General features: G+C 31.8%; 1 protein-coding gene across 1 annotated transcript in view; it reads left to right on the top strand.

Moving 5' to 3' along the window:
- Positions 1-24334, top strand: part of PCDH15 (protocadherin related 15) — a 1316677-nt gene that overhangs the window by 1271876 nt on the left and 20467 nt on the right. The window contains exons 32-35 of the mRNA XM_088791982.1: positions 313-401; positions 16676-16852; positions 20512-20730; positions 23785-23955. Coding sequence (XP_088648108.1) covers positions 313-401; positions 16676-16852; positions 20512-20730; positions 23785-23955 — 656 coding nt within the window. The remainder of the gene's footprint in view (positions 1-312; positions 402-16675; positions 16853-20511; positions 20731-23784; positions 23956-24334) is intronic.

The raw sequence follows: 24334 nt of genomic DNA, 5'->3' as shown, positions 1-24334 counted from the left end.
TTTCCATTTTTTGAGTGTTTTTAAATAAACCAATTAAAAAAATGTTAGGCTTTAGTAAATAACCAAGAAAACAAACAAATAAACACAAAATCTGCAACAGTCAAAGTCATTAGGGTTCTGTAACTTCTAAGTAAACAACCGTCTATCTTTTTCAACATGCCCCAATAGCCAGCGGAGATTGTATAACAAAAATATCATTTATTCCTAAATTTAAAAATGTCTATGCACAGTAGGGAAGAAATGAAATTTATTTTTAATTATAGAAACTTTAATGAATAGAAGCCAAACAAATTATGTTTCTTTTTCTTTCAGGTCTCAGTGGTCAATCAGCTGGATATGCAAGTCATTGTTTCCAATGTGCCCCCCACTCTGGTGGAAAAAAAGATAGAAGATCTCACAGAGTAATGGATTTTTGTTTACATTTATATTTATTTTCACATGGCTATAATTTTTATCACATGAGGTCATATTAATCATTGTCATGTTCAGGTTAAACACATATATTTAAAACACTGTCTTAATAATAATTTAGCTTTCTCTTTTCCTGAAATAGGTAGCTTTATTTGAAATATGTGTAGATTCTGAGAATACTTTCAAATAGGAATAAAATTAGATGTCAGAGATCTTATTATTCGCAATGCTTTGATTGATACATCAGTATAACCTTGAATGCAGCATGTAGGCAATAAATCATAACATTAATTATTTGAGTATATATCTTGATTTTGTGGCCCCCAATTATTCAAATAGCTCATTATCTAAGCAACCCAATTAGTCTAGGGAATGCTATTTCTCAAAGTGATGTATCTGCATGCTTAAAGCGTATTCTTCCAAAAACAAGTTGGTGAATTCTAAATAACATGTATTTTTAATTACTCTAAAATATATTCCATGTCCCTCTGCCTTTGAAAAGTTTACACTGAACATGACTGAACATGTTATTTTGACTCAAAGTTGTGATTATTTATTAAGCTTCAGTTCTGTAATATTCTGAATTCTACCAAGGATTATTAAAATGTCTTTAGTATTTCACTCTTAACTACCATAACTTAGCCTGCCATCATTTCATAATTTTTATATTGGTATTTATTTATTATTCTGTGTATCCTATTGCGTTCAAATTGACAGTTATCAATCATCACTGTTAATCTACCTCTCTCTAGCAAAACATCTCTCATTTCTAAATTGCCAGTAGAAGCTTCAGATAGATTACTAACCTTTCACTAATTAGGTGTTGAATAAAATACAATAGTCATTGATTAATGCAGGAGTGATTCTCTTATAATAAAGGCATACATGTTTTATAACAATGATTTTTTGACATTTTATGAAATTTAAACTTTCTCTGTCATATAAAATGGCCCATGAATGCAGTGGTTATCAATATTTATGCATGTAATATAAATCATGCAGTGCCTTGTTTACCTCTGCAAAATTGGTTTATATAGTGTGTTCACCATGCTTCAGTCACCATATATTTGACCACCTTTCCCCTCTTATATCTCTTCCCCTCCCCGCTTATGCTCTGGTAGCCACTAAACTGCTATGTGTCTATGAGTTTTTGCTTGTTTGTCTTGTTCATTTGTTGCTTTCAGTTTTATATCTCACATGAGTGAAATCATACCATTCTCAAGTTTTTCTGACTTATTTCACTTAGCATGATAATTTCAAACTCCATCCATGTTTCCACAAATGGTAGTATGTCATCTTTTCTTGTGGCAGAGTAACATTCCACTGTATATGTGTATCACATCTTCTTTATCCAATCATCTATCCAAGGACACTTCAGTTGTTTCCATGTCTTGGCCACCATTAATAATTCTGCAATGAATATAGGGAAGGGTACATATATCTTTACAGATAAATGTTTTCAGGCATTTGGGGTAGATACCCAGAAGAGGGATTACTGGATCATATGGCAATTCTATTCTTAATTTTTTGAGGAACCTCCATAGTATTTCCTATAGTAGTTGTACCAATTTACATTTCCACCACCATTTTAGGAGGGTTCCTTTTCCTCCACATCTTCTCCAACACTTGTTATTACTTTATTACTTGTCCTGTTGGTAATAGGCATTCTAACAGATATGAGGTGGTATTTCATTGTGGTTTTGATTTACATTTCCCTAATTGCTAATGAAGTTAAACAACTTTTCATGTATCTATTGGCCATTTGTGCATCTCCTTAGGATAAATGTCTGTTCAGGTCCTCTGAATCATTTTTTAATTGGATTTTTTATTATTTTATTGTTGAGTTGTATGAGTTCTTTAAGGAGGGCTCAGCTCACAGTGGCCTATGCAGGGATCGAACTTGCAACCCTGGTGTTATCAACACCACACTCTAACCAACCGAGCTAACCACAAATATCTTCTCCCATTCGGTTGGTTGCCTCTTTGATTTATGGATGGTTTCTTTTTTGTGCAGAAGCTTTTTAGTTTGATATAGTCCGATTCATTTATTTTTGCTTTTACTTCCCTTGCCTTTGAGGTCAAATTCATAACATCCTCTCTAAGATCAAGGTCCATAAGTTTAGTATCTGTGTTTTCTTCTATTCAATTTATTGTTTCAGATCTTATATTTAGGTCTCATGGCTATTGTAATGTCATCTGTTGGGGTAGGCTTTCTCTGATTACATTATCCAAAAGAGATAACACTCTCTTCAAGCTCTAACTTTTATTCTTCTTTACTTTTTTCCAAAGCTTTACTAATATTTTTATATATGTCAATTTTCTACTGTAATATAAGCTCCATGAGGCTAGGAAATATTTTTTCCATTGATATAATTCCAGTTATATAGAAGACAGTCAATGCATTTTACTTAATGAAAACTTTTTACAAGCAAAATCATGATGTCCCTTTATGATGAGACAAAATTTGTGAAAACTGGAAAATGTTAACATAAAAATATAATTTCATATTAATTTATTTGATTTATTCCTCTTAAGTGGATACTCCTCTTAAGTGGATCCTTCTTAAGTGGAATGAAAAAAGTGAGGCAACTTTCAATTCTGGAGAGAAATATATCGCTTTAAAAGGAACTTTTACTTCATATAACACTGGTTTTGAAACAGGAGGTTGAACAAATAATTTAATCTTTCCAGACTCACTTTCACGATTTGATGACAAGGGCTAATAAAACTTAGGTCATAGGATTGTGGTAAGAACTAAATGATATCAGCCATCTTAGACAATGGAAATTATAAACATTTAATGATTCATAATTATTATACATAAATGAGATTGGTGACCCAAAATCAGTGAGTAAATCTGAAAGAGGCCAGAGTTTTGCACTTTCTACTCAAAGAACATAGTTTAGTAATGAAGCTGAGATTATGGATTCACACAGACAAGTTTGAATTCTATTATAGCTTTGAATTCTACAAATTGGAATTGATCTATTAAAGCTATGTGATACCTGAGCAAGATATTTAACACCTCAGGGCACACTTCCTCAACTTGAATATTAGAATAAGGATGTCAATCTTGTGTTGCTTTTGATAGAATTAAATGTAAATTTGCTGGTGCAATAAGCATAGCAGGCATATGCCTGATTTCTTTCTGTAGATTTCTTAACTTAAAATCTGTTAAGTTATTTTTTTAAAATTTTTATTAACTGTATTGGGGTGACAATGGTTAGTAAAATTATATAGGTTTTGAATGTAAAATCCTATAATACATCAGCTATACATTGCATTATGTGTTAAGCACAAAAATTTGGGGTCCTTTTCTGAAAAAATAGACTTTGTTTTTTAGAGCAGTTTTATATTCTTAACAAATCTGAACAGAAGGCACCGAGAATATCCATATACTCCCTTCTCCAATGGGCTCCTATAGCCTCCCTTACTCTCAACATCTTGACCCAGAGAGGTTAATTTGTTACTATTGACGAACCTACATTGAGACATCATAATCACTCAAAGTTCATGCTTTAGATTAGGGTTTACTCTTGGTGTTGTACATTCTGTGGGTTTGGATTAATGTGTAATGACATATATTCATCATCACAGTATCATGCAGAGTAGTTTCACCACACTAAAAAGTTTCTGTGCTCCAGCTATTCATCTCTCCCTTCCCCACTAACCCCTGGTCTTTTTTACTGTCTTCACAATTTTACCTCTCCCAGAATGTCATAGGTTTGGAATTGTACAGTATGTAGCCTTTCTAATCTCCTTTTCAAAACTATTCTAGTATATGAAAGTGGTAGTTTAAGGACCATTAGACCTGATTCAGCACGATGAAGCCCCAAACACTCACTATCAATGTCCAGATATAAATAATGAAAAACATGTAACTGAGGTAGACAACAAAGTGTCAATCTGTTAATTAAAAATAAGAATGTGTTGTTCCAGTGACCAGCACATTAATTTCCTGTAGACATTCTCAGATGACAAATCACATCATCAGCAAAGCCATGTTCTGTGTTTCCCATGAGACATCCATGTCCTTTTAAATGGAAAACTTGAATTCCATATGGTCATCACTTTTATTCTTTTTCCTATAAGAAGACCCTTATATGAGGCCAGATCATAATCCAAAGTTTCCTTGGTAAGCATGAAACCAGTACAAAGTGGGAAAGTTGTTTAAAGAAAAATTTAATGACCTAGTATATCCATTTCACAATGGGGAATGTTTTGCAAAGAGGGTCAGTATCCTTTGATGACTAAGAGCACATGTCTGGAAAATAGGATGCTTATAATAAATGTTAGCTAATATAGTGATGATGGTGACTATTCTGCAGTCCCCTGGAATTGCCTTAATGGCTCTATTGATTTTTTATGAAATTATTTTTTGTTATGTTATACTTATAGATTAACCAACACCCATTTATAATGAAACATCCCTTTTTAATTATACATATTAAAATATTCCAGCAAGTTCTATTCCCACTATAGATGGCCTTGCATTTCTATGTTCTGAAGTATTTTAGATTGGCCTTAGAATTTATGTCTTTGTTAGTCTTGTGTTTCTGTTACATAAAAATTATTAAGATTAAGGAGTAGGAGAAATAACTGAGAGGGTAAGGTCAGAGACACCTTACTATAACCAGCAAATGATTGGCAATGGTATCACAAGAAGAAGCTAAGAACTATTTTCATTTTATGTCTTCTTCCTTTCTCCTTTCGCTTCACCATGAAGTCTAAATAAATAAAATAAGTTTTGGATTCTAAAATTTAATCCTTAAAATATACAGAAATGACATTTTCCAAAAGTATAAATTAAAGAGTTTAGAAATACTGTTACAATATAAATTGGAATTGATCATTTAGGCTTCAAAGTTGCTCAAACACTTCTCTTACTTTCTAAATGCAATATGAAAAATAAATAACATTAGGACTTTATTGAAGTAGTTATTGCTTTGGTGTGGAAGAGCCTATCGCCATGAAGTACTTACATAGCATCTGAAATGTGTCTGTGTAAATTATAACTTCTGGTATTAAAGTTTCAAAACATACTTTAGAAATCTAGTCAAGATATATATTTCTAGGATGACAATTTTAAGAATAGTAAAGACTCTTGGGAAGAGAACCTATGAAACAGTAAATAATAAATCCCAGCACTTATATTTTCTTAAATCAGTATCATAAAGAGTTGGTATTGAGGGGAAAGATTAAGCTGATGAGCAAATAAATAAACACATTATCTTTGATTATGTTTACCCTCTCTTGGTTTTAGAGTTGGCGGAGTGTCAGGGAACTTCCTGTATAGAGACAGATATTAACATTTTATAATAAACTTAAAATAATATTTCTGCAACTTTGATAATAATTAAATCTTGTTGTTTTAGTAAATAATTTATTTTATTATTAGGTTTAAATGTTAACATTAATTTAAATCACAATTTTAAATTAATAATTTTAATGCGAAATACTTTCATAGGTAAACATTTATTTCCAAAAACAGGTAGTTGGTCAGATTTAGCCAGTAGGCTTTAGCTAGCTAACTACTGATTTAGAACATTGTACTCTTTAGATAGAAAACGTTACAATGATGCTTATTTATTAATTCAAATTCCTACAGGAAAACACGCTGGGAAAAATCTCATGTGAAATTCCTAAGTGATATATTAACTTTTTCTCCCTCAGGAAGGCTATTGTTTCTTTTGAATTAAGAAGACTTAGGTTGAAACCCCAGTCCATCAATGACTAGCCAGAGATCTTGGGCTGGTAAATTAAACTCTTTCAGTTCTAATATTCACATCTGGAAACTGGTGATTTATTCAAGAAATAAAAAGTAGTTCTTGGTTGTAAGCACTGGAGATTCAGCAGTGAACAAAGCAAAGTCCTGTGCCCATGGAGCTTACCTTCTATTAGAGGAAAATGGCAAATAAAGTAATAATAATAAATTAATGTATAATATGACATTAGGTAGTTATAACTACAATAAATACAAGTATAAAATTATGGAAGAGAAGTACTAGTTCATATAGAAAGATTAAGAAAAGCCTTTCTAATAAGCTGAAATCTGAACAGAAACCTGAAAGAAGTGAGGGAAAATGTCATGTGGTTGTGTGTGTGTGTGTGTGTGTGTGTGTGTGTGTGTGTCTGTGTCTGTGTGTCTGTGTGTGGTGTGTGTGTATAAAGTGGGGAGGGGGGGTGAGGGGTGGGGGGTTGAGGCTCAAGGAAGTTATATCAGAGAGAGGCAACTGCAAACATGAAAGCATACATTAGGAGCTTGCTTATCATATCAATAATATACATATCAAGGTAGGAAGTAAGTTACATAGGCCACTTGGAAGATTTAACACTTTACTCTGCATAAGGTAGAAAGTCCTTATAGCTATATGCCTAATGTAGTAACCACTAGTTACGTGTGGTTATTGAGTGCTTGAAAAGTGGCAGGTCCAAATGAGAGGTGCAATAAGTACATATCAAATACACACCAGATTTCAAAGACTTAGTACTAAAAAATAAATAAATAACATTTATATGTTTATATGGATTAGATATTGAAATAATCATTTTGGATATACTAAATTAAGTAACTATATTAAGGTTATCACCATTTCATTTTTTAAATATAGGTATTAAAAAAGTTATCAACAGAGAATGACTATAAATGATCTAATTTCTATCAGATAATGAAGCACAGTCATTTCAATAGTACAACTTTTGAAAATAACATTTTTTTGTAATTGGCGCTTAATAGCTCTAAAATAAATTAAAGCCAATCATAAAAATAAAACACAGACTCAATATAAAATAAAATATTATTTTTCAATATTCAAGTATAATTCATAGTATAATTCAAGTATAATTCATACCTCAAGAAAAGATAAATGTGATTTGATTGTATTCCAAGCCTTGGTGATTTATTGTTTTTATACAAAGGGAATTCATCTGCTGTTTTTCTGAAATACTCAGTTTTGAGATTTGTTTCGGTAAAGAAAAAGATGTAAACTTTAACCTGTAAGAAGAAATACTTATTTTCAACTCATTGTGTTATAAGAAGTCATAGTTATTTTTACAGAATCCATGATCACCCAGAATGCAATTAGACTTTCATAAAACAGTTTTGGTATCGTTACTCATGCACACTGCAGTAGCATCTTTAATGATTAATTCTTTGAAATGTGGAAAAGTGTAGAGATTTAAAAATCCAATAAATGTTTATTGTCGTATGACAGGTTTTTAAATTATTAACAATATATCAGAATTAAACTAACTACAAGGAACAACAGTTACATAAAGGGTGCTCCATGACACTCACTACTGTTGTTCTATTTTTAATTGTTACAATGTCTCATTTTGTATAAAATCTTAGCTGTTATTTGAAAGTATGCTATCATGGCACAACAGGAATAAGTTATTTACACTAAGGATTAAACTTCTGTGAAAACGGTTCAAATTCACAATAACTAGGGTTTTGTCTCTGGCATTCTTTTTCACATATATTAACATATTTATTTTTCTTTTGTATCGCTTGGACTTTCCAAATTCATATATCCATAGTATTTTCCTATATGCAGAATTAACCAAGAGTTAATGACTATCAACTAGATTTTACTTTTTCCTAAGAATCTATTGTGTATTGATTCACTAAAGAGTAATATATGCTGATGTGTTTGCTTTCAATAGGTTTGTTTGAATCACAGTTGGTTTATAAGATTTCTAAAATGTGTATTGTGTATACATTCCTTTCAAACATTTTCTTTCTATCATAGTCTTGTATGTTTTATGGTCCAAAATTTTGCCAAGTAGAATAGCTTATTATTTTTCATGTCCCAACCTGTGGTATGAGGTAAATATATCATTTCTTTGTGCAGCCACTCAACTCAGATACCTGTTCAGCAAGAACCAATTCCCTTTATTTTCTTAATCATGTTTATGGTCCTTTTCTTAACTTTCTCCAATTTATAAACAAATTATCTCTGTTCTGCTGTTATTTTAACATGAGAAATAAATTCAACCACATGTGTATATAAAAAAAATTTTCATTTGTATCTACAGGGACACAAATTATATTTTAGATGCTTTCATTTATGTGTTAGTTGTATTGGTGATCTAACTTTAATTATTATTTTTCTTTAATATTCCAGCTCATTCAAAGAGAATTTAATGCCGTTTCAATGATTCATATATAAAAGAGGATAAAATACACCAAACATGAGTCAGAAAAATAAAGCAAATGAAATAGAAAGAAATTAAGGAGGGAGAATGAGGCTAGTAATGGAGGTGCTAAAAAAAAGACTTGCATATCACAAAATTAAAACAGACAACCAAACAACAAAAAAGTCCCAAATTATTTCTGGTGGAAAGGCAAAACTATTTCTTAGTCAAATGCCAAATGCTGGGAAAACGTTTTTATTCTGTGGGACATTATAGAAAGGATATCGTCTAATGTCATGAAAAAAATGTTTCATGGTTCCTAAAACATCAGTTTGCATATAGTCTGGGTGGAGTCTCTACTGGTCTATACTAACCGAGGAAGTACATTCAGAATATCACAGAAACCTATATTGCATATCCCTCCAGCCATCTGCAAAGCTATTAATTTGTTTAGCCAGGCTTTTTAAAAAATATTGACAAGTACCAAAGATGGAGAGTCTTATCTTGTTAGCTAAATATAAACCAATTTAGTTGAACAAAAGGCTAAGTAGAGTTTACAATCATGAAATCTGAAAAGTTTTTGTTAACTACCACAACAAATATCTAACATCTATGGCACCCTTTATTTGTTGGGTTTTGTGTAATTAATTAGTGTTATCTAATTAATTTCTCATAGAGATCCTTTGAGGTAGGTTTGCTTACTTTCCCCATTGTACAAGTGATTTCCCTAAAACTTTCAGAGGTTGAGTTTTTTTTTTTTTTTTTCCATAAAGACACAAATAGTAGTGGTGTAGGTTTATTTTCAACCTACATCTATGGGCCAGCAGCAAGCTGGGTTCCTAAACACTTCCTCTGTTAATGTTTAAGGAGACAAACCTAATTAAAAATTCAACCTATCTTGGGACTGATTTAAGCACACAAGCCCAGAAACTATCATCAAATGATAATTTTAGTTTGGCTCACTCACGCAAAGGGTAATTGAGAAGATGGCTGCTCTAATAATTTTGTTGTGAAAAAAATTGCTATAAAACTATTTCAGCAAAGACTCTACACTTATTTTTTTTGTTTGTTTTATAAGGCAATTTCTGGTTGAAAGTAATCGAAGATACACGTAGAGGAAATTTGATAAAGTGTTGTTGTAAATTAAAATTCAGTGTCATCTACCAAAAATAACTTGGATTGAGAATAAATTAGTTAACTGAGCCAGTTATATATTGATATCTTTAGTTTGTGATTTAAAAAGGAAAAAAAAAGGTTTTGCATAGAAAAAAATGTTTCAATTAAATATGCCTTTCAACATTTATCTGAGAAAACTTGTTAAACTATTTCTGTACTAGACATTATCATGTGGTAGCACAGCAAAACATGTTTTATATACATAGATTTATATATAAACATATGTAACAGATCACACATGTAATATATAATCATATATAAACATATTTACATATAAATATATACATGCATGTATATTTATATACATATAAAATATACATGTTAATTGTAATACATATTTCCTTAGAAGTTTAGTTATTAAAACATTGTTCAAGGATAGCATAGTAACACATCGGTAAGCATTATAAATAAGTCACAGATCTTTTAAAATAAGGTACAACAATAAACTTTAAATGATAATTTAATTTTTGTTTAATGATTATAATTATTGTATTAATTCATTTCCACTATATTTGCTACCTAATTAGAAGATCAATGAATGCAGTTCTTTGTTTTGAGAAAGCTTACTATAATCAACTACTGTTCTGCTATGTATTTGATATTGTTGTACGTATTTTATATTGATATATTATTTCCAAGGATTTAGATTCAGGGCAAATTTAAATGACTGGATTTTTTTCCATAATACAAATTATTGTCAAATTCTATCATGAGAAATGGTGCAACTTTAAACAGAATACAAACTATATGATAAATAGAATTTCAAAGAGTCTATAAGACCAACTAGACTAGGACTTAAAAAATTGGACAGATGTTGGTACCATGAGAAAATTAGAAAAATGACTTTGGTAAACTGGACCTTAAATTATGCATAATACTAGTTTTAATGTGCTAGAAATTGACTAGGCAAACTTCAGCAAAGGGAAGTTTCTTGGAAGGTTACTGGGGGCTGACAGTATCAATAAGAGGATGGAAAAACAGGCTGGGGAATATTCAAGAGAAAGGGCAGCTGCCAAGGCCTGGGAAGCAGGAACCATGGGAATAGGTAGATATGCAGTTTCTATCTGGCAAGGACATTGCACCTCCAGCGTGGGAGTTCCAACCGTTTTAAAATCAAGTGTTTTTCACTCAAGAAGCAAATTCCAGAGGAAAAATGAAATGGCCTACTCTGAGTGGCATGCAGTCTTTTACGGCATGAGATGAGGACAGAACAATTTGAGGGCTTATTCCTCAGAGTATTTTTGGAAAGAAAGCAAAATGTTTTGCAGCCAAAAAGCGAAACAGAGTCCACTTGTGAAATGGCTATATTAATGCCCTTTTAAATCAATGTCTTCTTTTTGTGGATCTTACAAGGATTAAATACAATTGCTGTGGCATAGAGCACACAGTCCCAAGTATATAACTTTATCCCCAATGGAAGTAACTGATCAGAGGAGCACTGTGGTTTGTTTCCATTTCCCAATGTATGGGTGGTACACAGGATGACATTTCATTTCCAAAATGGAGAGTGAGGACTTGGTTAGCACTGCTTGTTATTTTTTGTCATTTTTAGTTGCCTGGAAAAAAAAAAAAAAAAGAGTTTATTTATTTCAGTTTTTTTGAACGGTTTTTAATTATAATTAAGCAGTACTGACCAGAATTCACACATATTAACTGAGAGAAAAGCAGGTTATACAACTGGAAATGTTGAAACTTCATGGCTGTTTCACTGTGGGAATAGGAAATCAAGGAAAGGGAATATTGAATAATCTTTTGTTTTACGTATAGTTTGCTTTTGGAAAACCTTTGCATATCACCAGCTTTGTCTAGTAATACACAGACTCATTTAGTAAGACAAGGAGCATGAGAAACAATTTCCTTTAGCTATCTATTTGTACCATGTGTCAAAAACAAATCTGGATTTAGAAGAAAAGAAACTTTATTTAAAAGATTTTTCAAGAATGCTTATGGTGAGGAACTAATGCTATAGGGGGAAAGGATCTGTTGTATTAGGGAGAACTCTGATAAGAGAACTGTCAGCACTCAAAGGTTAGGCAGAAAAGGGCTTTTCTTTCATAAGGAGCAGTCAACAAGGCTAGAAACAATCTGTGTGGGCAAGTGGGATGCTGGGACTGAGCAGAGAATGATTACACTAAGACCAGCCTGTTATGGGAGGGGCCTTTTAGGAGAGGTTGTGTGCTGTCTCAGGCTAAGGTGGGTCAAAGTTCAGGGACTTGGAGGAAGGAGAGAAACTTAACCAATGTTTGCTTAACAAAAGTTATGTTCTGATTGATCGATGGAGACAAAACAATTCAGCGAATCACTTATGAAGTCGAATTTGCAGGATCTGTGACTGGCTTTGTCCTAAGTAAACCAAGGGGCCACCAAGAGATTTTCTGACTATTCTCTAAGCAATAAGGGTAAAGATGTCTCTTTGCATTAAACAGTGTTCTGGAACGTAACATGTGGGGGGAACTTCTTCCCTTGTTATTTCCCAGGAGCACAAGGTTTAGGTAAAATTCAACATTGTCTAGTGTAAAAGGGGATAGTGTCTGAATACAAATCTTATATTTCCAGGAATGTAGCTAGTCAACATGCTGTTGACTTTGTTTTGTGTCCAGGAAGTATTACTCAACTCTGTTAGAGATACCAAAATATTATGCATTTTATGTAAGGTATTAAACCTCTTTTATGTTTTTATATTAGGTGCATTTCCAAAATAATTATTCTATAAAGCCAGTGTGAAGGGGAGGCAATATGACTAAAAGACTATGGAAGAAAATCAGTCAGAGCACTGTTCGTATAAGCGTTTATTTGAAAATATTAGGCATGAGAAGTCTCCCAAGACCCCTGGGAAAGAAGGGCAAAATGTTTTATGGGGCTTCAGCAGGAGTGGCTGAATCCAGCTAGTTTTGAGGACAAGGCTTGTTCTTATTAATTAGCAGCCACTGTTTGAGTAGTCTGGGAAATCAAGAGGGGGGCAGATAGAGACTAAAGTCATGTGCAAGAGAGTCTGGAGGAAAAACAATGGTGGGACTAGGACATGTGTGGGCCACAGTGGCAAATTCTCAATTCTTCAGGGTCTTTTGCAGAATATTGTATTTAATCAATATGTTTCTATTATTATTATTTTTGCATTGGAATGGAATGCATGTTTCTCTACATTATAGACCTAAAGTTTCATCAAAGGGTATTTATAGTACCTAGTAGTCATGCATAATCTCCACTCCTTTTGCATTGTTAGACAGCTTCAATACCATATTGTATAATAATGTGGTCATACCACTGCCACCATAACAACGTTTCCTTATGTGCAAAACACGGAACTTCACAAAGAAACCATTCAGACAGTTCAAGGTGACTGAGACGAAGCAGAGAAGGGAATCAGTGCTCCATATTCAATACAAAAGATGATAGAAAGAAGCAACCTGAATTCTGAAAAGACGTTACCTGCTTTTAAGAGCCATCTATCTATGTCTAAATACACACTTCCAGAAAGATAATAAAGACAATAATAAATTTATAGATCATACATTGATCTGTAAGCTTTAGTCTCTCCTTTATGTTTTTCTTTAAACAAAGAATGATGTACAAAAATTGAATCACTTTAAATCAGTAACCATAAAAATCACTTATCTAGGTCAACCTTTAATTAATATAAGTATTTGTACAGTTAAACATTGCACTTCTTGGTTTATTTTATAAGATTTATGCCTGCTGTAAATTTAATGAGGCATAATAATAATATATATATACTAGAATGATAAGGTTCATATATGGCAAATAACGAAGGTCTACGTTGTGTCTTCTCTTCCTCCAAATTATCGAATAGATTGAACAATAAATAAATCCCTCATCTCTTCAAAGTCTTTACTAATCATGTTCCCTGATTCTATTCTTGGCCCTCATTTCAGGTTGTTCTCAGCATAGTGGCAAGGGTGCATCTTTTAAATGTAAGGTAAATCATATTACTTCAATGTTTAAAGTTCAGTAATACATCTTTACTTTACTCTGAAAAAGTCCCCATGTGACCTGCTCCTCCCCCTCCCCCAACCTTTTCTGTTTCAGCCACACACTTCTGCCTCCGGGCTTTTGCACAGGCAGTGAGCAAGCAATTCCCTCTTCCTGGAACACTCTTACCGAGGATATCCAGGTCACTCATTGTCACCTGAAAGTCTGCTCAAATATCAACTTTTCAATGACACTTTTCCTGAATACTCTTAACAATTTTATTATTTTATTGTCTGTCTTGCTCAATTAGAATGAAAGTTCTGTGGTGTCAGAAGTCTTTGTTCTGTTCATTGATATATCAGAAGTATGTGGAACAATGCCTGGTCCATGGCGTGCATTCAGTAAATATCTGTTGAAAGGAAGAGAGGGAGGAAGGGAGGAAGGAAGAAAGGAAAAGAAGAAAAGAAAATGTTTCCACTTATCACTACCTGAGTTTTGTTGCTACTTTATTAGACAACTATGAGTCCAATCTAATTTACTACATTTTAAAATTCTGAAAATAGAGATTTATATAAAGATTTTTTTCTTTCTTAAAAAGTTGGGGAAGAGGAAAGAGTATTAAAGAGATTTTTAAAACTATGACTATATTGTTTTATTTTGCCCATTGTAAGAAATTTAAACAACGGAACATATAAAAAAAGAAAGTTTACAAACTTTTTATAGTAAACTCAAAATCCTACCACCTGGACTTAAGCATTATTGACGTCACATAAACATTACAGACATCTCCTTTGATGATCTATATGATACAGATGTTACAGATTAGACAAACATCATTGTAGATCTCTCTATATATACAATATAAATATGAATATGTAATATGTAAATATACAATATATACTGTATGTAAGTTATCATATTTTAGTACATATTTTAATATATTGTTTACAGAACAAGTTTTTTTTGTTTATTTTTGTTGTTGTTATTTTTAATTTTAAAGGCTTTAAACAAAAGAAAACATAACAACATAAATCAATCATGACCCGGTCACATAAAAACACTTCAGGCTGGAGAAGTATGTTTGTTCTTGGTGAATTTATATGCAGTAAATTCTCATGATATTTAATTCGAAAATTTATGTATGAGTTGGTTTAACATGAGTAATAATTTAAAGTAAAATACAAACATAAGGGCAACTTCACCATTCTTATTAATCTATGTAAGTCAATTCAAGGTACAGCTGCATGTTTTTTAAATCTGAAGTAAAAAAAAAAAACTTCAGGAAGGAAGCAACCATGTACCTATCTATGTACATTTGAAAGTCAAGGGCTGAAAAACCATTATCAGTAAATACCATTTATGTGTATATATGTAATGTAATCTATATACATATGTTATGTAATGGAGATAAATGGATAAATGCCTAAGTATACAGATAATAGAAGTAGAGTGGAAAGGTAGATCTTTACAACATGTGTTCTCATTTTCAAATAATTAAATTTAATATATATATATATAAATTTATATATATATATATATATATATATATATATATATATATATATATATATGAAAAAGATGAAAGGAACTCAAATTTGGACACCTTTCTGTTTGTCATAAGACATAGTCCATCCCCAAAGATCTCTAAATGTTTAAGAAAAAAATGTAACATGGAAAAGACATTGTTAAATATTTTAAATGACATTATTCATTTTTAGACTTCATTGATTTATTTTCTTTCGTGCTACCATGAAGGAATTAGTACAGGTATATGACTAATATAAAATATATATACATATACATATATATATATATATATATATATACACACACACATACATACACATAAACATATACATATACATATACATATACATATACATATACATATACATATACATATACATATACATATATATAATAATAATTCCACACCTAAATTTTAGGTCACATATGATTCTGCAATATTGCACATAAATATAGAAAAAGACTATAGAAATTAAGCAGCTCAATTTTGGAATATGAAGTAAAAGTTATTTTCTGATGTATCAAAGGAATTTAGAATATATTCCCCCCTCCCTTCCACATGATGCCTTACTGCATGGACTCCCAAAGGAGCATTGAATCTATAGATAAATTTCAAAATATTTGTCATGTATAGTTATTAAAATTAATACATTTACATTTATAGGTCTATAAATATTTAAAATATGCATTCTAGTTTTTAATAAGGAAAAAAGACATTAAGGAAAGACATTGCAACTTGTGACAATGTAGAAAACAAATACTTATATGGCAGTAATCTGTACTTTTAATTAAAAGCAAGTTATGTAATTGCAAATAAAATGTATTTTCCAGAAAATTACCTATAGATAAACATTGTTTGTCTTTTCTAATGAAAATTACTGATTCTATACCAAGTGATTTATCTTTCAGTTTGTATTCTCAACAGTTTCTGAAATTTCCATGCAATAGTTTTATCTTAATGTGGTAAATCTGCCATTGCAAAATCCTTTTACATTCTCCCATCATTATAATGCTCTAAAGATCTTTATACTCTTAGGAAAACAGGTATCCTAGTCCTGTACCTTGGCATATAACTATGCATTCTGTATCACAGAATATAATGTTATAACATCAGCCATATGAACTCCAGAGTTCCGAAATCCCATGGTTCCTATAAAGCAGTCAGCTTTATTTGTACAACATAGTTGGCATTTCCCATGAGCTATGTAAAAGCTCAAATGGTATCATAAATTCATAACATCAAGACATAAATAGGACATGGTCAGTGACCTCTTTTTACCTTATTTAGCTCCAGCATCACTTGGAGTTACATGAAGAAAAACTATAGAGATTTGTTTTTTCAAGGGTGTATATTCAGTGAACATTAGCAAAAACTAGGCTGTCATCATCTTTCATTTACTAAATGTCATTTCAAGTTGAGGGTGATTCCGCCCACCCCTTCTACCCCCCAAAAAACCCATCAGAATGTCATGTGTGTACTTTGTTTGATTTATAGGATTTTGGATCGGTATGTTCAGGAGCAAATTCCTGGTGCCAAAGTTGTTGTGGAGTCCATTGGTGCTCGCCGGCATGGGGATGCCTTTTCTCTAGAAGATTACAGCAAATGTGACTTGACTGTCTATGCAATTGACCCCCAAACGAACAGAGCCATTGACAGAAATGAGCTTTTTAAGTAAGTACTTTTATTGTCTGTAACAGCTCTCTGGTTACGGTAGACCCATAGATCATCCTGATGTAAGACTGTGAGTATAAGTACTTAAAGATTAAAACACACCAAATTGTGTTGAAAGTGAAGCGTAAGCAAAAATATTCTAAGACACAATACCTAGGGTCCTCACAGCTAAAAGTTTTCAAGTCCAACCATGGGATAGAGTAACTTCAGAAGACTTGTTTTCCTTTTTGGCGTCAGAGGGTCTAGGAGCAGTTTATTAAGACCACCTCACATCAGCTACTACTCTTGCTCGAAGGCTCTGGCTGTTTGAGAGGAAAATAGAGTCCTTCTTAAAGAGGCAGTTTGCCTACCGAGACGTTAGTAGGCTTAAATTTTAAAAACAAACGTAATTTTCTTCAAGCTCTTATTAAATCAGCAAAAATTAGTATCTGATTTTTTCCAACTTGGGTTGAGGATAATCACTTCCATCTAAGTCCATATTTAAGTTGCAAACCCTAAAAAATAAAGAAAATACAATTCTTAAATAAAACGCTGCTACATTTTTCTCTTTGAAGTTATTCTAGAACAGTTTAAATTTGTTTAAGGTTAATTTCTGCTTTACTCTAGTGACACCTAGTGTCCAACAAATTGTTGGAATGTGATTCTTATCTAAATTGAAACACATTTTTAATTGACAAATATATATCGATATATAATCATAGGCATATATTCTACATATTTATAAGTGTGTATATTATATCATATACACATGTTTCAAAATCCGCAATTTCATATTTTTCTCTGTCTATAAATAAATATGTACATATAAACTGCATATAAATAAATATGTACATATAAACGCATACATATATTCATATGTGGGTGCATTTATTTAGTAAATGTCCATTTACCCATTTATTTATTAAATCTATACTTTAAAAAAAAGTAAGTATTAAATCACTATTTTGTTGTTGTTTTTTTACACTTTTTTTAATTAAAATTTATTGGGGTGACAATGGTTAGTAAATTACATTGGTTTCAAGTATACACTTCTACATTAGATCATCTTTATATCATATTGTGTGTTCACCACCCAGAGTCAGTTCTTCCATCACCATATATTTGACCCCGTTTACCCTCATCTACTACCTCCCTAGCCAAATCAATCCTAAGAAAAAAGAATAATGCTAGATGTATCACGCTCTCTGACTTTAGCTTGTACTATAGAGCAACAATAATCAAAACAGCATGATATTGGCAGAAAAACAGACACACAGACCCAATGGAATAGAATTGAAAACCCAGAAGTAAACCCACATAAATATGGACACATAATTTTCGAAAAAGGACCCAAAAATATTTTATTTCTAAAATAGAAGCAGTAAATTTTGTTGAACAGATTCAAAATAAATTAAATTTGGAACAAATCATATTATTTTAAAATAAAATGCAATTATTTTTTTAAAGCACATACGTGTTTAGCTTGTAACCATTTTTTATATGTCCAGTCTGTTCAACATTAATATGAGAGATGTAAAAGTTAGAGAAAGCCTGTGTACTCTACAAACTGCATTTAAAATATAGTGGTAAAAGCACACTTATAATTTAAAATAGGATATGACTATCATGCTCTGATAACGTTTCATTTAACTTCCTAAGTCTAGAAAAAAAACCCACATAAAATTAGAATATTGAAAATTCAAATAAATGTAAAATTAATTATAAGAAACTAAGTAAAATAATTTGAAATCATACAGAGGAAAGACTAGTTTACCCTGATTTGCTTTGTTAAGCAAAACAACCATATACAAGTGGAAGAGATGTAGACAAAAGATTTTTTCCTGCACTTAATGATCTTATTCTACTTGTGATCTTTCCCAGTTTCTACTAATATATTTCTTGTGACATAATTCTTAATCTATACTTCATTTGGAATTTCTTGCTTTATTTGATAAACAATTAAAACAAAAAGTTTTACTATTCTATTCTATCCTTGTGCTTGGAGCAATGGTTAAATCTTTATTATTTTTTTTAACATGTCTAAAAATGACATAGGAAAATTGCTATAAAAGGTATATTTTTCATCTACAAAAGCATATGTGTAAAAAAATCCTAATTACCTTATGCTATATATAGTATGGAAAGTTGAGTAAAAAAAGTGTGTTGCTTAAAATGAAAATTGAATTATCTGAGCTATTAGGTTTTTTAAATTGGAAGACTAATAAATTACTCTGTGGAATTCACACCTGATATCAGGCAACTCTATTTTTTCCATATGGAATCTATATGAGCGCTGTATTAACTAGATTTCAAAGTAGTATGATTGCTCAGAAAATTAGAATAAAAAGTGTCAAAAAGGAATAAAATCAACTGTAAAATGCACAAGTTTGACATTTTTGGTTATCATTTGATTGTAAAATTTGGGGCCATTTTCATTTTTTCTTTCAAATTACTTTGTGTTTCTCACATTTATAACTGAAGTATGGTATTTTATATTAAAATATATTTATAAAATAATTGTTTTACTTTGTAGAGGCTGTATAATTACAAGTATATAAAAATATTAATACCCCCCCCAAAAAAAATAATAAATTAGACTTGAGTATACCAAAATGTTCGCAGTGGTGGTTTTTGTATTGTGGGCCTGTGAGTAATTTGGCTTTTTGAAATTTTGTGTGTTTTCCAATGTTCTATAATAAGATATTTGACCTTTATAAATATTTTTTTAATTCAAAAAGAAAAATACCTGAGACGTGGTTTTATGGTATTAACAACACAAATGTTGCATTAATATAGAATTTGTAAGCGACTTTTCAAATGTTCCCGAGGAATTTTTTTTGGGGGAAAAAAGCCTTTTTATCACAGCATACAATATGTAACAAAATTGTTCAATCTAATAAAATTAAGTAGCAATCTTTCCTTGATTCTGCTCCCCAACACATAGTTAGAAATTACATTTAGAGGAAGGGTTTTCCAGAACTACCAGATTAAACTTACCACCAATTCTTGTCATTTTGATTACAATGATTGACTCCCTGCATTATTTATTTAGTCTTCTCTTTCTAAGCAGAACAAATTACCCTTTAGTCTGTTCACCCTCTGCCCAAAAGCCATTGTTTTAGTTTGCTATTTGAACGTGTTGCTGTTTAAGATGGTGTGGTGGAACACAAATACAGACTTTGAGTCTGAAGGCTTGAGTTGGTGTCTCAGATTTGTTTCAATAACTGTATAGATTTGTGGCCTGCCGTAAATCCATATTATAATGTTCCATTTTACAGGGTTAGTCTGAGGACCCAAGAAGATTAAAAGCAGGAATGTAATTTTAAACTGCATTATGTAATTTAGAATGTTATACTTTATTCCACCTAAATATCATTACGTAAATAATCTCAACATAGTAATATTAAGTTCAATGATATTAAAAATGACTTTTCCTAAGTCTGTAATCATATTAAGTAAGAGTCATTGTTATAAATACTTTTGATATGTGCATGTAGATGTGTAATTACTCATTATTGCTCTTGGCTTTTTATATATGTTTTCCTTATGCATAATAAGACTCTTGTCTGAGTTTATGTTCCAATTTAAAAATAAAATTAAAATATATTTAAAATATTTTATTTTGAAAAAGACCTTTCTTTGTTAATAATATTAATTTTACTATTTATCTAACAATAAAGATTTTTGGATGGCAAACTGCTCGATATCAATAAAGACTTTCAGCCATATTATGGGGAAGGAGGACGCATCCTGGAGATACGGACTCCGCAGGCAGTGACCAGCATTAAAAAGCGAGGAGAAACTCTTGGCTACACAGAAGGTGCCTTGCTGGCTCTGGCCTTCATCATCATCCTCTGTTGTATTCCTGCCGTTTTGGTGGTTTTGGTCAGCTACAGACAGTGAGTATTCATAGATGCTAAATATGGATAGTTCTTCAAGCAGGTGTTATGGAAAAACCATCTCTGGTAACATGGCTTTGTAGTTGTAAAGTATTGTTGTATCCTTCTTGCACCAAATGACCTTCCTTTAATGGAAAACAATACAAACTTTCAATGCCTTTTTCACAGGTCGCTCAATGTTCCTGTTCTCTTAATACATTCTCATCTAATAGGAATATTAGATTAGCTCCTGTGTCGTCATTTATGTTCTTCATCAGGATAAGAGCCTTGGGAGACAAGGTAATAGGTATCCTGGGGAAAAGGCAGTGCAGTGTCATATGCAAATACTCATTTCGGCCAGTTCCAAAGGAGATCCGTAACCTAACTTCATTGTCATGCAGGGTTTTTATCCATAAGGTATATTTACCTCTGTGCAGATGATGAGTGTTGGCTAAATCATTTAAAAATTATAGCATGTCATATGTAAGTTTCCATGTGTTTCTTCCTTCCTGGATAGCCTTCATAGGACCAATATTGTAATATCTAACAGTGTATTTTGGCTGTACAGGCCTTAATTTTTTTTTTTCTGGTTCCTGTAGGCAAATGTATCCATTTAAAATACCTATATATTTGTTTCTTATTTAGGTCCTTCAAAATAGTCATGTAATTATCACTAGTTTAAACATCTATGTTTGAGATACACTAGTAAACTGTTCCCTCTTTGACACTAGGTATGGGGAGCCTTTGTAATAGAGGGCTACCCGTTGTAAGTATATCCCTATTGACAATGATTGGTGAAAATAGTGAAGAACATGTTAAGGAGAAAGGTAGCCCTGAGGGTGCCACAAAATGAAAATAAATAACAGACAAGAAACACAAATCATATAAATTGCTTACATAATAAACAATAGGAAATAATGGTAGAACTGCAATTCATCATTTCAAATACCTACAGGGAAAGTCCTTATATATTCTCAAACTGTTGTGTTTGTTCTCTAACACTGAGAATTTTATTTTGAATTAAATAGCGTAAGGTCATTCTGATATGAAAGTTAAAATGTATGTTCTGTGGGAAGATGCTATGGGAATATTTTCCATTATGAAAGCGATGTGAAGTTGCAAATACAATATTCAGATTGATATACTGAAGTGTCATGTATCCTTAACAAGTCAATTTGTCTGCTAAATTTAAAATCTATGAAAAAACTTAATACTGGACAATTTGTTTTAAATTATTAAATTATCAACTCAATATCAACTTTCATGTTAAATATAATCTGCATTGTAGCTACCCTTTTTCATCCAACTACTTCCCAAAAGAGCTTTGTTATATACTGCTAGCAATAATATCAGTGAGAAAACCTATGTTTGACACACAATGCAATGATCGAAATCTGGGTGTCATACTCAGTGGTATGAAATTTAACAAAAATTTTATATGCTTAATGTTTAAACATTTTATAGATGCATTATTTAATTAGTTTCAGTTCAGTAATCAGCTCAACACTCTATGAATTAATTTTACTTACTGATTTTTACAGATTTACAGAATTAAAATGAGTTTTGCGTGGATCATGTTTCAAAATAAAATTCTATTTTTAAAAAATCTAATATTTTTATCTTCATATTCTGCTTATAAATAAGATTGGAATGGATGGTGCTTCTTTTATATTAAGATGTGTCTGAAATCTGCAATGCATGGAAAAACCAAGACGCAAATATGGAAAAAAATGTCATGAATTCAGTGTCCAGAAACGGCTCCTTTCAGCTTCAAAGTGAAGCCAAGAGTATAATCAGAGCTTGCTGCCTGCCTCCATTCCTTTAATATCCTTTGAGCACAGTAAACCAAGAAGCCAATTATAAAGATCAGATCATTCTTAATATTTCATTTCTCTATCAAAGTTGAGATTCACAAACCCTTATTTTAATCCAGTTTTTCTTATTTCATTCATTTCTTGGTTCCTGTAATGAATGTTTTGATAGTTTATATGACTGTGACAGTAATAACAAATCGCTTACCAAATGCACTTTCTGAATTAAAAGACTTAATTTCCCTATTATGTCATTAAATCTATGTCAGAGTCTAACCAGTAAATTGTTCATAACTTAGAATAAATCACATATTAAAATATTATGAGTACAATATTTCTAATGTAGCTTTCTCTTTTTTTCTTACTCAATGCTTTCCCAAACAGGTTTAAAGTGTAAGTATAATTACTAATATTTTGCACATGATTATATGAAAAGAGAAACCCCAGATAATGCTCCTAACGTAGTCAGCCTACCCAGAACCATGTGTTATTTGTCTGCTTTGTATTTGCAGTAGGTGTCTACTTTTTAGTTCAAATTCCCTTGTGGTTTTGTATATATAGAATTGAGCTGGTTTTACACAATCGGACAAAAGTGGAGGAAATGTGAAAAAGACAATTTGCTCTGATAGCTTCTACCCTTTGAGAGCTTGATTTTGAGGAAGGAATTAACAATCAGTGTCCAGGACAGTCAAGAAGAACAGCCTGTTCTAATGCAAGAATCACGGGCATTCCTAGGCCTCCAAAGGAAATAAAAACAAACCAAATCTCCCTCCTAAATATGCCGACTTAATCAGCCTCTGTAAACTAATGCCAGAAGTGTTTCAAATCATTTTTAATGAAACCTTTTATTTAAATAAATGAAAGATGCATAATAAAAGAAATTTATGTATCTCCCATATGCCTCACATTATGAAAGAGATCCGTTCAAACACTAGCAAGTGTCAATCACGTTTTTAGAATTAATTTGGCTTCTTCTGTTAATATTATCATTAACTTTAAATATAAACTTTGCAAATATTTCCAATGAATTCTACCCATCGATCAAGGGGTAAATATTTAAAGAACTACATGGAAGGGAGTATTTGTAAATGGTACCTTGTGGGCATGCTTTTGTAATATATCAGTTTGTAAGTTCAAATATGGGTGTAAAAGATTTGTTTAACGTTAGTGCCTCTGATAACTATACACTATTATTACAAGGTAGCCTATTCATAAGCATATGACTTCTAAAATAGTTTTACAAAACATCCTTATTTTACTAAAGACGCCAAGCTGAGTGCACCAAGACAGCACGGCTCCAAGCAGCGGAGGCGATGATGGCTGCGGCCAAACCAGCAGCACCGGCCGCAGCACCAGCGGCCGCACCCCCGGCACCCCCACCGCCCCCTCCGCCCCCGGGTGCGCATCTCTATGAGGAAGTTGGGGACAGCACAACGTAAGTAGACCTTTCAAGAGTGTTAAGAAGTGGGTTTTGATGGATGCTGTGTGGTGAGTATTTAATGCGAACCTGATGTTGAAAAGCAGTTTTCAGCCTACTTTAGTATATGTGTTTTTTTTAAAAACAAAATATTGATAAGATGAAAATCTAAGAGAAGTTAAATAGAGAAGTAATAATCAAAAAAAGAACCAAAAAGACATTAAAAATAAAAACTAATACAAAATAAAAGTTTTCAATATGAAGAGACACTTGCAGATGAATAGCTTGAATATTCATTATATTTTAAATCTCTAAGTATTTAGAATCATGTAGACATTCTTCTTCCACAATAAAAATAGATTCTGAAAACAACTTTGTTTTTTCTCATAGAAAATGA

This window comes from Rhinolophus sinicus, chromosome 15, assembly GCF_057876585.1.
Source record: "Rhinolophus sinicus isolate RSI-liver-muscle chromosome 15, RSI-T2T, whole genome shotgun sequence".
Taxonomy (NCBI): Eukaryota; Metazoa; Chordata; class Mammalia; order Chiroptera; family Rhinolophidae; genus Rhinolophus; species Rhinolophus sinicus.
This window is presented reverse-complemented; position numbering and strand designations above follow the sequence as displayed.